Source organism: Orbicella franksi, chromosome 1 (genome assembly GCF_964199315.1).
Source record: "Orbicella franksi chromosome 1, jaOrbFran1.1, whole genome shotgun sequence".
Lineage (NCBI taxonomy): Eukaryota > Metazoa > Cnidaria > Anthozoa > Scleractinia > Merulinidae > Orbicella > Orbicella franksi.
The window spans coordinates 15,391,775-15,405,405 of NC_138145.1; the positions used below are offsets into that span (position 1 = coordinate 15,391,775).

At 39.5% G+C, this 13,631-nt stretch overlaps 1 protein-coding gene across 1 annotated transcript; it reads right to left on the bottom strand.

Annotated features, from left to right (window-relative positions):
- Window positions 1-2,088: 2,088 nt before the first annotated feature.
- On the bottom strand, window positions 2,089-10,329 carry LOC145492266 (uncharacterized). Its single transcript, XM_081471665.1, has 7 exons — window positions 9,941-10,329; window positions 8,858-9,584; window positions 6,412-6,673; window positions 5,568-5,680; window positions 4,653-4,865; window positions 3,746-3,987; window positions 2,089-3,165 (listed from the first exon to the last, which is right to left on the bottom strand). The coding sequence occupies exons 2-7, from the start codon at window positions 9,353-9,355 to the stop codon at window positions 2,421-2,423; spliced, it is 2,073 nt and encodes a 690-aa protein (XP_081327791.1). The 5' UTR covers window positions 9,356-9,584; window positions 9,941-10,329; the 3' UTR covers window positions 2,089-2,420.
- Window positions 10,330-13,631: the final 3,302 nt, after the last annotated feature.

The following is a 13,631-nucleotide window of genomic DNA, read 5'->3' on the forward strand; positions in this document are numbered from 1 at the left end:
TGCTTCTCTAGCTGTGACGTCAAACCAAGGGGTGGGGAAACAGGTTGGTGAGACAATGTTCCACTGCTCCACATTCGTCAGTTCTCGTTCTGTTCAATGAAACCACAACACAGTCTGGTTCCCAGAGGTAGAGTGTTCACAGCTTGCAGAACGCTCTAAGGACGGGATTTCCTGCAAAACTGACAGGCACCTGTGCTACTAAGGCAGTGCGCAACACAGCAACAGCTACTGCGTGTCTTTATCGGTGAGCATTTTACGGGACATACCTTGTGGGTAAAAGCAACACAAGACTAGCACGAAGAGACGTGTGCGCGCAGGCAAATAAAAGGCTAAAATATACATTTGGCTCGAGAAAGCTTGTCCCATAAAAGGGTTTAAGAGTACGCGAGAGTACCAAAACGTATTATGAGCGGTATTAGTTGCTTGATTGAAGTTCACGGCCTTCAGTGCGAAGGAGGTAAAAACCACGAATAGATAGTCATGGTTTTTACCTCAAGTTTTTTTTTCCTGCGTGCAGTTAATTTTTCCTACGGTGGATAAACCAACGGCTCGCAGGGTATGCAACACCGTGAACTTCGATCAACCAGTGGTGAACTACAGTTACCCATAGCACCTTTTGCCGTTGTCGCGTAGGCTTTTACGCTTTTTGATTTGTAGGACAACTTTTCTCCCAATAGCTATGAAACTAAAGTTGAGTTATAAGAAAGGAGCGCTATTAAATATAATTAAGAAAACAACGCGACGCCATCCATAACAACTGATTGCTTAATTATTTAACAAAATAATGAATGCTAAAATATCGGTCAATTCTTAAACAAAAATGATGCCTCTTATTTTACCGAACCCACGGTCTTAATAATGACAGGTAAATATGTCTCGTATTACAACTTGTACACTTCATGTTGTTTGGAGTAACTATCACAACTACAGTAGCTTGTAATCACGGCTACCCTAAAATATTTTGCCTTTATCTCTGTTACTTGATTCTGCGCAGGTTTCTAAACGCTTGCGTTGTTCGACAGCACAATGTCTTGTTCACTGAAGTAAAAACAACCTGCTAGTACTGATAGGAACATATATTCTTAAATATTAGTGTAAATAATTTTTTATGGTCCTTAAAGTAGATTTTTATTGTTGCCATCTTATTTTTATTGTTGTGCTTATTTAAATTTACGTTATTGTCTTTGAAAAGCCTCTTAGGGAAAAATCAATAAAGTGTGTATGTAAAGTGATTAAAGGCACTTTACAGGGATGGCGGAGCTGGCTGAGCGTATTTTGAATTGGGGGCGGGGGGGCTTACAAGCGAGCGCCAGAGGCGCTAACTTGTAGAGGGTCTAGAGATATTTGCAAAAAAATTTTTTGATGCATTTTTTGCTTGAAATTGGAGAGGGGGGGTGGCTAGCCCCCGGCTCCGCCGTCCCTGACTTTATAATAAGCCAGATACAATTTTCTTCGTAAATGCATGCATTGCACCACTAAAACTGACTTTTAACAAACTGACTTTTTGGCAATCAAAATAACTACAGGTTATTCACCGGGAAGATATTACATATAATTACTACACGACTAAGTTAATTCAGAGTGCGAATAAATAAAATCAGCCAATCAGATTGTTTAATTGACGGTCCAATATTCTCTATGTGTTGGACCGGCACTGCCCCGAATGATCCCGCACGATCGCTCTGAAGATTGTCTGGTAGTTTTATGGCTTCCTTTTCTAGAAGAACTTGCTCTCACATGAAACATTCGTTTTCTTTTCTGTTCAACATTCTTTCCCTTCGTTTTGTTTAACATCAGACATAAGTACATGCCTAGCGGGCTCCCAATCAGAATTGCGCGCTTGAAGTTTGCAATGTTTTTCCAGTCCGTGATCGTGGCATTTTTTTTTTTCGAAACATTTTCAGTCGTGTAATAAATCTATCTCATTAACAGTTGCTCGGGACCGTGCAGTGAAAACATCAGCCCTCGATTTTCTTCCTAAGGACCCCACTGCGCTCGGTCCGTACTTCCGAGACCTCAGGCCGATCATCTCCCGGTACAGCCCTTGCGTTTGGTTAATAAGATATACATAAATAAACGTACAATGTCGATAAGGATTAACTGTTTAATAAAAATTAGCAAATTTTCAAAGTATAAAAACCGAACGCTGACAAGCATAAGTTAAACTCATATTCATAATTACTCCGTGGCGTTATCGTAAAATATAAAATGACCAAGCTCTCAGAAAATTTTTTTTTCCACATTTTTCCCAGCTCCCAAGGTCAGACCTCGTAGTATAAATATAAAAATTACCTATTATGTTTAAGAAAAAAGTCTTCCCACGTTTTTAAACTTCCCAATTAAATTATCAACATTGCAGATACTATTTCCCATTTCCCATCTCTCTGATTTCATTTTTTGCTCATCCCTTTTTTCAACTTTCAATTCCCAAAGAAGGCTTCTTGAGCGAAAACCCCAACTAAAAAAGTCAAAACGACAATAAAGGTATAAATTCCATTGAAGGTTATTATAACTCCCCCGATGGAAAAGCCGACCGTTGGTAAAATACTCTCTAGGTAAATAATATACTTTTCGTAATTAAACTTTCTCTTTTTCTTTGTTTTTGTTCTCCACTGATGAAATGTTTTCGCCATGCCAGTTAGAAAGTTCGCCCTTGGAAGAGAATCTTTCTTTTCTCCCGTGGTATGGGCGTTTTCCTCTCGGGAAGGAACTTTTAATTGCTCAGTGACTTTCCCACCGTCCGAGCTTCTCGTGGAGCTTGAGAAACTGGCGGTAAATTCAGACGACGTCGTCATAGTGTCGCCGGAACCGGAAGTTAGTTGAGTGCCTCGAGTTCCCGACGATTGTGAGCCTTCTATGTCTATTCGTACCACATGCGATCGAGATTCCACATCTGGGATGTTTTCGTTCGATGAGCCTCCGGTCAAGACAGCGTCCTGGTTTTCAAAAAATCGGTCTACTTTTTCAACATCGGTCAGGGAAGGCTCGCTTCTAGACCTTGTCATAAGAAAGGTTTGTGAGGGGACAACATTCTCTGTTACCTCATCACAATCCGTCAGTAATATCTCGGGTGTTCTATTGAGCGTCACGCCTTTCAGAGATCCTCCTTTCAGTTTAGATGATCTTTCGTCCACAGAGAAGTGTAAAGATATTTCGCTGTTTTTCCTAACACAATAAAGAAAACTCTCTCGTAAACACAATGCTGTATAAAGAAAATACGGCATACATGTACAGGGAGCCTTAATGTTCAAAACACACGTTCTTTTTTGTTTGTTTGTTTGTTGTTTTTGAGTGCTTGCTGTTTCCTTTTCCTTGTTATTGTTGTTGTTGTTGTTGTTGGTCGTTGCTTTTTTTGTCAGTGAGTCAGTCAGATTCTTAGTTGCCAGCCGTTAAGCTCAAAAATTGACCTAAAGCTAAAGCCAATTGGAAACCCTGGTTGCCGTTCATATATTGATTATTCCGCAAATAGGCAACGCCCCTTCTAGCCTACAGAGCAGGTGGTTTAGAGCAGAGTGCAAAGCGCAATATTGTTCCCGGGTCTTTTTTAGCGTACGTATTTGGCGGGAATAGTGAGCGAGTGATTTTGGTGACGAAGCTGCCATTTTATTCTCTCGCAGAAGCCACGAGTAAATTTTTCACTCCATCCCTCTGCAATGAAACGGAGAGAACGCCACGCCACTCGCCACCAAAAACAAGAGCACTGGTAAGCAAACTTCCGCCAGTTGCTCAGGTTATGTATTAATACCTCGAGTGTGAAGATTTTTTCGTTGCCGTTATGGCAGCCTGCTTGCTGCCGTCCTCTTTAAAGCCTTGATTTTGAACACCAGCTGCATCGCCAGCCTTTGTAGAGGGTTCTTGATCTTTTTCTGTCTTTGCCGTCCTTCTTGTCGAGCCCCACATGTTCTTCACCGGCGAGGGAGATCTGGACCGACCGTTCGAGTTCACTTCGTGTAAGTAATCATGCGCAGAAGCCTCGAGTTCGTGTTCCTGCGAAATAAATCATCACAATATTTAATATTTTTCTGTTACATGTAATTAAGACCTAACCGAATAATAATGGCAAAGTTGTCTGGAACTTAGGTACTTCTCAGCTTGGAGTTGATAAAAGTAAAAAGGACCGTAGGTGCAAGTTAGCGTCTCATTCGCAGCGTCATGGCATATACTTTTTTCATAGTGAAGAAAAGCATTTGGAGATGCTGATAGAAATGTCAAGCTAAATTCTATAATTTTTTGAACTTAACAAAGCGTATGAAGAGCAGACGCCACTATTAGGCCCCGTCCACACTAATCCGTCCCGAAAACGGAGCTTTTCGAAAACGCTCTTCAAACCAGAGGAATTTGAAAACGCCGGCTTTGTGTTTTAGTGTGGACGGAAATCATTTTGGAAACGAAGCTTTTTGAAAACGATGACGTCACGACAATCATGATATTCCCCCGCCCGAGTTTTACTCAAACACAAATGCAAATATGACCGGTTTTTGTTGCGTTTTCAATTTCTCCGGCGTAGTGTGGACGGAAGACATTCGATACTTGAGATACGCTCTCGGAGTGAAACCTCCGTTTTCAAATTCCTCCGGCGTAGTGTGGACGGGGCGGGAGACTCTCCACAATGATTTCCATCTCGAAAACAAAAGAGCGAGCAAAAGCCATACCTCAGGGATGTCCACCCAGGCGTTCACCACGACTAGTTTGTACTTCAGGTATGTCTTGGTAACCCAGGCCGCCCCGGTCAGAGGACAGACCACCCATATAAGGGGAGCTATAGCGAACCACACGTAAATAGCAAAGCGCTTTAGGAAAAGGAAGTTGTAGGCATTTAGAACGAAGGAAGTACTGCAGGCAACTAAAAGAGTGGTAAGGACAACCTGTTGAGAAAAGATAACCTACATATTATCAAAAGTTTATGATACTAACAAAAAATTCTGATACTATCAATGAAACTTTTCCTTTGACGTTTTTAATAGTCAATAGACTACTGCTTCTATGGAGTTGAGCTTTTCATCAGTAATGAGTTTTAAAACTAAGAATTTCTCAAGCCCTGATCAAATTTATCTAAATATTTGGAATTAATTCCCCCAGGTGGGAGATCCAAACCATCCTTATATGGCTTACAGGACTTAGCTGCAGCTTTTTTTCTCGCGTCTCTGTTGAAATTTATCGTTAAATGTCGTTATTATATTGACGTGCAACAGTTTTGTCAGGAGAGAGAGTTGGGTAAGAGAGAGACTGTGGCACTATGTTTGACGCTTTAGAGACTGTGTAGGCATGGTGAAGTCAATTGTGAAAAGGGATGAAGCTTGTGGTTCATAGCTAAAGGGACACGCAACTGTGGTGTTTAAAAACGTTTGCATCAAAACGCTTATGTCAGACAGGTCCCTCCTTGAATTAGCTTATCGATGATAACTGATTACACCAGCCCCTATTCCCATATCAATGTTTCAAGACTTTCAATGCAAACAGATTTTATCACCATAGTTTTTCTTTGACAAAAACTATTTCTTGAGTGACTCCCACACATCAGTGTCAACACACGAACCACCTGAAAGAAAGGCATACCATCATCTTACCGTGCTCTTTTGGCTTGCTTCGTGAACGAACTTGGAGCGAGCGGAGAACAGATTGACAGCTTCAGGGAAAGCAATCTGGATCGGATTTTCGCGGAAAAGTTTACCCATACGATCTGTGAAAACACACAAGTTTTTACCAACGTTAGTTCTTTGCCATTCACCACTTTAGAAACGAGAAGAGTCTGGGCCAATTCACATCTCGCAATCGCTTGTAAAATCGTTACTGGGGACAACATTGCTTCACGTCTTTTGTTTTGTCCCAGTAACAGTCCCGCAAGCCACTGCGAGATAATACTTGTCCCAGGTTCTTTCAATTCTCGTTTGTAAAGTGGCAAATAAAGGTTTTCTAACTTGGGTATACAGGAATAACATTACTAGCATTACTATCTGAAAGGATGTTAGATAACGCAAGCTCTGGCCTAAGTGTTTTCAGTCCTGAAAAATGCTTTCCGCTGACGTATACATGTGGATGCATGTACAACTCTCCCCGAAACCCCTTCAACCTTGAAGAGATTCCGCTCATGATTCGTTTATAACAAAGGCTGGGCTGGTGTCTCTTAAAGGAACTGTGTCACGGTTTGCGCATCTTGAAAAGTTTAGCCTAAATTTTTCAAGTGCGTCGTTTGTAATCCGTGTTTATCTTCTCCATCCTTAACCATCCTTGTTTCTTTGTGGTTTATCATTATTATCTGTTTGGTGTTTTTCTATCTTAGTAAACTACTATTTCCAGGTTTCCCTTAAATTAAAGGTAATTTTTGTACGTGGCCAAAACAACTGAAAATACCGTGACTGAGCTCCTTTATTGTCAAAATCAAGAATTATGATCGTTCAGCGAAAAGCTCACCATTGAATTCCCGCATGGAACTTTGAATCATGAAGATCAAACTCAGGTGGAACACGAGCAACAGGCAGAATCCGTAGAAGATGTGGAAGAGACTGGTTGCCCTGAGTATGTTGAAAAGCACATCGATTTCCCCTGGGATTTCAACTCCTGTTTCATTGGACAGCTTGGAGAAACTCAGTCTCAGTGCTCCATCGTACCAATAACAACCAAACTGGCCCATGGCTGCACCCATAGCAAACATCACCACTACGATTGGCATAAACTGACGACAAAAACGCAGCGAGTTAGCTTCTGTCATTGTTATTGTTAATTAGTCACTTATCTTAAATTTAAAATTTAATTCAGGTTACTTCTATTCCCAACGGTCACTTCTGAAGATGTATGCCGAAACATACGAAACGCCAAGTTCCAACAATGCGTTTTATTGTCATGTTTATCACCACCGTTATTTCTGGTTAAGCTAAGATGGCCAAAGAAAAAGAGTTTTTACACAGCGAGTCGGTTAATCTTTTCAGTACAACGTTCGAAATGTTAAGTCCGGCCCTTAAACGATTGACGTTTATTTTCAAGTCAGTCCTTTAGTGAAAATTTCAACCATCTTACGAATATATTCTTCATTCTCGTCACCTGTCTTTTCCTGTGTTCATATTGTAAAGAGAAACTGTATACTGATCACTTAAGTAAGTTAAGGGTTGAATGACTGATTTTCCTTATCAGTCCACATTTTAAAACCATTTAAAGAGTTTCCCCTTTGTCTCGTTTATTTCGGTCAAATAAATTGAACACTGGAAAAGAGGAACCAAGAGCCAAAGTAAAACAAAATCATGAAAAATATTCCTTTGATAGTTTATTGCAACATGAAGCAATTTACCATTTCGAGACTTCGAAAAACTAGATTTTCCTTTTCTTTGGCATAAAGAATTGGGGTGAAGATGAAGATTAAAAATCGCAAAATCATCATCGTTTAGCTCACAGAGCAGTTCTTTTGTTAACGTGCTCTCATAGCTAATAATAAAAGGACTCCTGACAACAAGGCAGCAGTTGCCTAAATACTCAATTGTCACTTTCACGAACATAACGAGAAACTCATTAACATGCATGAGAGCTCTTTTATTTTATCACCCAAGAAACGGTTCTAAAAAAGAAAAAACTAATTTGATGGAAAGAAAAATTGAAAATCGTTACAAAGGCGTTGGGAAATTATTTGCAAATTTTATCCTCCCGACAGGTTGCACAGAAGTGTAACATTAGTTTTGGTTTCAGTTAAATACACCTCCTGTCCGTTTGATTTGCATATTCAATAAAAACATAGAACAATGTGTAACCTTATCTGTTGATCTCGGGTTTTTAATTGGTGTTATTTAATCGGATCTGATATACAATCAGATATTCCATAATCAAAAAAGATTCCATTGAAAGTGAAGTAAACAAAATTGGGAAAATAAATATGCTAGACAATCTATTCTGAGAATAACAAACTAATCTATTGCATTTTAATTAATTTTAGTCTTTTCAAACTCACTTGAGACACACGTAAGCAATAAAAACATTTCTATCTGTACATAAAGCTCTTTAGTTTCTAGACACACAATGTACAAATTAATAGAAATTATTTGAAATTGAAATTCGATCGATGAATTCTGGACTCCAGCGGAAACCTTGATTAAGTAAAAAAAAATACTCATTTAGAGAGCTCTGTGGCATTTTAAGAATGGCTTTCTTGTATAACCACAGGGGATACTTAAATACAGGTCAATATAAAATCAACAAAATACCATCAAAAGAAAACTTACTAATGCAATTAAATGTGTGCCTTCTAATACATCCGCATGTTATTGCCTCTCGGTTCCAGGGTATTGTGTACCTCAAGTGAATTACTTTCTAGCTTCAGGAAAAGTTGTACTTTTTTCCGGCGTAAAGTAAACATTTTTTGAAAAGAAAGCGTACAACTAAATAACGACACCCAACCCCAATCTGCCAAGGTCGAACTAAAATCGAATGATTGATTGCTGACAAAATGGACTCACGTGGTTCGATCCTTAACGACACTGTTTTTCAGTGTCATTTATAGAACATGTAGTGTGGGAAAATTGCACAAGCGATAAATGCTTTGGAACGTAACTGACAAGAGATTGAAGTCCTGCATCCGATCAGTATTCTAATTTTCTTGAGATCTCCCCGAAAGGGAAGTAATCTTGGCTAATCTTGTAAAAGCGATGAAGGTCTGTGATATAAAAGCGCTCACAAATTGGTCAGTAATTTGATGGTTATTGCGCAAAGAATTCAAACAGAAGGGGTCTGATCACAATACGATCTCGCGGCTAATCTCACTGCTATGGAGCCGCAAAACGCTTTTGAACGTGTCTGATAAAAATATAACATTTTTATTTCGAAATCAACAAACAGTAAGGGATCAGTATGAAGGCGACAAAGTACACAAACTTACCTTGAACATCAGGTAAACGCGCCGTAAAGTTTTAGGGTAATGTCCATCTTTCTTGAGCTTTCTCACTCCTTTAATGAACCAGGGTACTGAGTGTTTTATCATTGAATAACAGCAGGCAAGGAGAGTTATTAAAAACACCCCAATACAGGTGGCCCATGACACTTCAAACACAAACACTGCCTCGTAAAAATCCAATCCGAAGTGAATGATCACGTTTAGGATCCATATGACGAGCCCGATCCACCCTTTGAAACGATTGAAAACCCGATTCGTGTCCCCTATCCCTGCAGATAACAGGTACGTCCTTCTCTGGATTAAACCTATGTCGATGGAATCGCCTCGGAGTTTGGCGTCCGCAGCGGCTTCGATGTTGTAGCTGTCTGTGGCGGCTAGTGGCTGTTTGTTCGTTGCGGCGGTGTTGTCTGATCCATTGCGTGTTACAACTCGGCATCGCGCTGTCGACCCATTAGCCACACTCGATAATTCCACATCTGCCATGTGAATCGAATTAACTCACTGAACTGACCTCCAATGATGTCTACTCAGTAATTTAGTGTAAAACCAGGTCGTGACTTGCTCAAAATACAGTCATTCGATCAATCATAATTTCTGCTTCAAGTAGGTCCAAGTACATTGCTTGTCAATATCATAAAGTTAACAAGTTGTGTCCTCCACCACTGGAAAAATCGAGCAAACCAATCACTCCAGAATGAGTTTCACGGCGCAGCTGAGTATGCAATAATAAAGCAACAACAATTTAGCGATTTTTAAATGTTACTAGGATGAACATTATGCTGTATTTATACTAACAACATACGTGAGTCGATTTCCGGTCTTTGAATTCCATTTTAGGGTAAATTACTATTATCGGCAAGCTTTATTCTGTGGCTTTATGAAAATCTCCGTAAATCACTGCGAGTGGCTACTGTGATTTGCAAAAGACTCGATTTTGCTGTAAACGTTCTTGAGAAAACTCTGTCGTATATGCATCGCAGTACGAAAAGATGCGCATTACAATATCACACTAATCGGACATAGCTTGACTACAAGACTGCCAGAAAACTCAATTTCTCAAGCACTAACCTCGTTTGAGGGACAAAAGATTGTTTGAAACTTTTCAAACCAAAGACAACGTCCGAAACTTAGCGCGACATCGAACAGGTCACCAAGAACGACGAGGAATTCGTCGACTTCAAAACATGTCATCAGCGGGAAAAAATTCTTGAATATAAAACAGACTTGGTCAGATCCGCGTGAGCTGAGCCACAATAGGCGACGAAACAATCCCTTTTATCTTTGGCCAATGAGCCAAGACAAATGAGTTCGTTTAGCTTTGGGTAATTAAAATACTCTGAAGTGTTTCTGATTTATGAAGTTCCACACACTTCCATCTCAACAGTTCGAAAAGTAAGCTCATTTCGGGCTGAATTTTTAATTATTTGTCGAAATTGCGGCATTTCCGCCAAAGCCTGACAAATTCGACGGTGGGTTTGACGTCAATAGAAAAATCAGCTTATTGTTTGTTTTCTCAATGATTGGCTGTGAAAGCAATGAAGTAATTTGGATTGCAAACTCCATCCATTTGATTGTAATGGACTCACTTTATGTTATCACCATGCTCAACAAAAAGAATAGATCTTTTTCGCTTGGGCGGTTTATTGCCCCATTTCAGAACACGTGATGATGTACTTGAGACTGACTTGCTTCCAAATTTTCAAATAATCGCGTGATATGAATAAATAATTCTTTAACTGGATAAATAAAAAATATTCTCTAGAATATCACGTTGTCTGCAAAGACAAAGACTGTAGACGTTTACGCAGATGACACTACTTTAAGTACTTCCGCTTTAGTCTCAGATCTACCTGCAATTAAGCAGAGGCTCCAAGAAGACATAAACAAGATTACAGACTGGACATCTGACAACAAGATGGTACTTAATGCCTCTAAAACAAAAAGTGTTCTCGTAACTGGCAAACGACTGGAAAAGAAGGCTCCAGACACGAATCTTAAATTATCATGCAACGGTAGCGAGATTGAGCAAACAACTTCACAGAAACTACTTGGGGTAAAATTAGACACTCACTTGAGTTTTACTGAACACATAGATGACATGTGTAAAAAAGTGTCACAACGTATTGCGGTGCTGAAGAAGATTAAGCGTAACCTGCCTCTCGCTGAGCGTAAGCTTTATTTCAACGCCTTGATCAAGCCGATAATGTTGTGTGGCTCATGTGCATGGTGCACTGCGTCAGAAGACAACATTATCCGCGTATCCAAGCTGCAAAAGAGAGCAGCTCGAGTAATCTTGGATGCAGATATCGGTGAAAGAAGCGAGATGCTTTTCAGACGACTTGATTGGCTGCCACTTAAGGAAGAATTAAACCTGAAAAGGACTAGTTTAATATTTAGGCGCATCAAAGATGAAAAAAATTGTCCGAGCTATATAACAGAACTTTTAACGAGAAACTCAGACCGACACACCAGAACCAGTCGCTATGGAAAATATAACTTAGTGTGCCCCTCCTACAGCAAAGAAACGGAGGGGGGGGGGGCGAACTTTCCAAGCCAATGGAGCAAAACTATGGAACAGCATCCCTTTAGACATTCGCAAGAAAGACTCCATTGGCACCTTTAAATGTTCTGTTAGAAAATATTTTTTGTCCAAAAACTCTTAGCTTAGTTTTTAGTTGTGCATATCTAGATTTAAATTTTTTAAATGTTTAGCTTTTATCATATCTTTAAATTTTTAGCTGTATTCTTTTTTGTATTTTTATTATCTTATAAGTGTAAATAGTTTTTAATTTTTAACTCACGATAGAGGGCCACTGGTTCGTCAGTTTTTTACTGTTATGTGTTACCCTCTGTAAATGGGAAGTAGAATTGACTCACAAGGTGTCTTGGAAATATGGAGTACTTCTGATATTATTTGTACTTTAAAGTTGCCCAAATCACATTCTTTATTTCTATTGTTAACAATAACTTTTGAAAATATAAAATATTGAGTTAAAACTCGTGAATTCAAAGGCGAAGGTTTCAGCCGAGCGGCCTTGTGCTAATGTATTACCTTCTTTGAACAAAGGTGGATGCATTGCAACGGACTTATATGGCAAATGTTTCCGTGTTGAATAAATGTGCTACATTATTTCATTTTTTACTCTGAGAAATCCGCCTTATCCCTTCAGCAGGGGAGCAGGCTACGTTGATGGCATTGAACTGACGTCTGTATGACGTCATAGCATGATGTCACAGCTCCCTAAATGACCGCGCATGATCCCGATCCCCACCGAATGATGTCCACAGATCTTGTCAGGCAAACTAGACCCGAAATGATCACGAAGAACTTTTTGGGAGGGAATGCTGCGTAAGTTTCTTGGAATCACTTCACTATACTGAAAATGGCACTGAAAATAGAGAGAATTCTCCCCAGTGGACTTCGACTTCAAATATTGAACAATCTTTCTAGTGAACACCTCATGTAGTGCATTTTCATGAAAGATGTTGTTTAAACCGTTATTTTTATTATTTTGTGTTTTTCGAAAAAATATATTTGTCAAGTTATAGTAATTTATTCGCGAAATCCGCGGATGTTGAAAGACAAGTTAGGTAAGATAAAGTTTATTGGTGTTTTTATATCGTGTGGTACTGCACTGATGCATGGTAGAATCGGGCCCCAGTTGTTCGAAAGGTGGATAACGTTATCCACCGGATAAAACACTATCCAGTGGATAGCAAAGTTTGTTTTGTAAACACTTATCCACTGGATAGCAATTTATCAGGTGGATGGCGTTATCCGTCCTTTATTTGAACAACTGGGTCCAGGTATATAAAACTGGATGGAAAATGGATTAAAAGTAAAACAGAAATTGTCCGTTGCATGGTGGACTGATTTCGTTCCCTTGTATAAAATGCCACCCAAAGTAGAGATGACCACACAAACACTGAGCATGCCGATCTTTCACATACCGTGAAATTCCGGTAATAATAATATACATGAAAAAATTACTCGATCCTGTTTGGCTGAGAGCAGTGCAGTTGAAGTGTAACACCAGTGCAAAAAGTGTAACAACAGTGCAAATTACACATCGTAATTCTAGATTATGATTGGCTGAAAGAAAGTAGGAAATTTTCTAAGCCAATGATGTCACATAAAATGATGACGAACATTTAGTGCAGAATGAGAAAAAACAGCTTCAAGAAAGGTCTTCCGGCATTTCCTCCACGCAAATTTTTTTCATGTTTATATTATTAATAAGTAATCATACGGTTTTTCTCGTTCAATTTGGAATTAATTAGCACATGTGAGTTTTTAAAAAAGCTGAAATTGCACTCGCCGAAGCGGTTCGTGCAATTTCAGCTTTTTGAAAAACTCAGTCGTGCAAATTCATTCCAAATTGAACTCGAAATCGTATGATTACCTATACTAATCCCAATTGCTGGGTCGATACAACTCAATAAGCTAACAACGGGTTTTGGTGGACATATAAATAGGCAAGGGGCCGCGGCTTATAAATAAGTGATATAGAAAAAACGTCTCGTAATGAGCTGATAAGACCAACATCCAGTAGTTTTTAAGAGACGATTTATCTTCTCGGGGACAAGAAACGCAAAACACAACTAAGGAAGCAAATACCCAGTTACAGCACAGAGGCCATTGTATGGAGCTTCCTGGTAATGGCAAATACCGGAGGTACATTTTGTGCACAGTATGGCCCTTTGACGCTGGATAAAGTTGAAGCCTGCTTAATATACGATATGCCCTTCATGTCAGCTT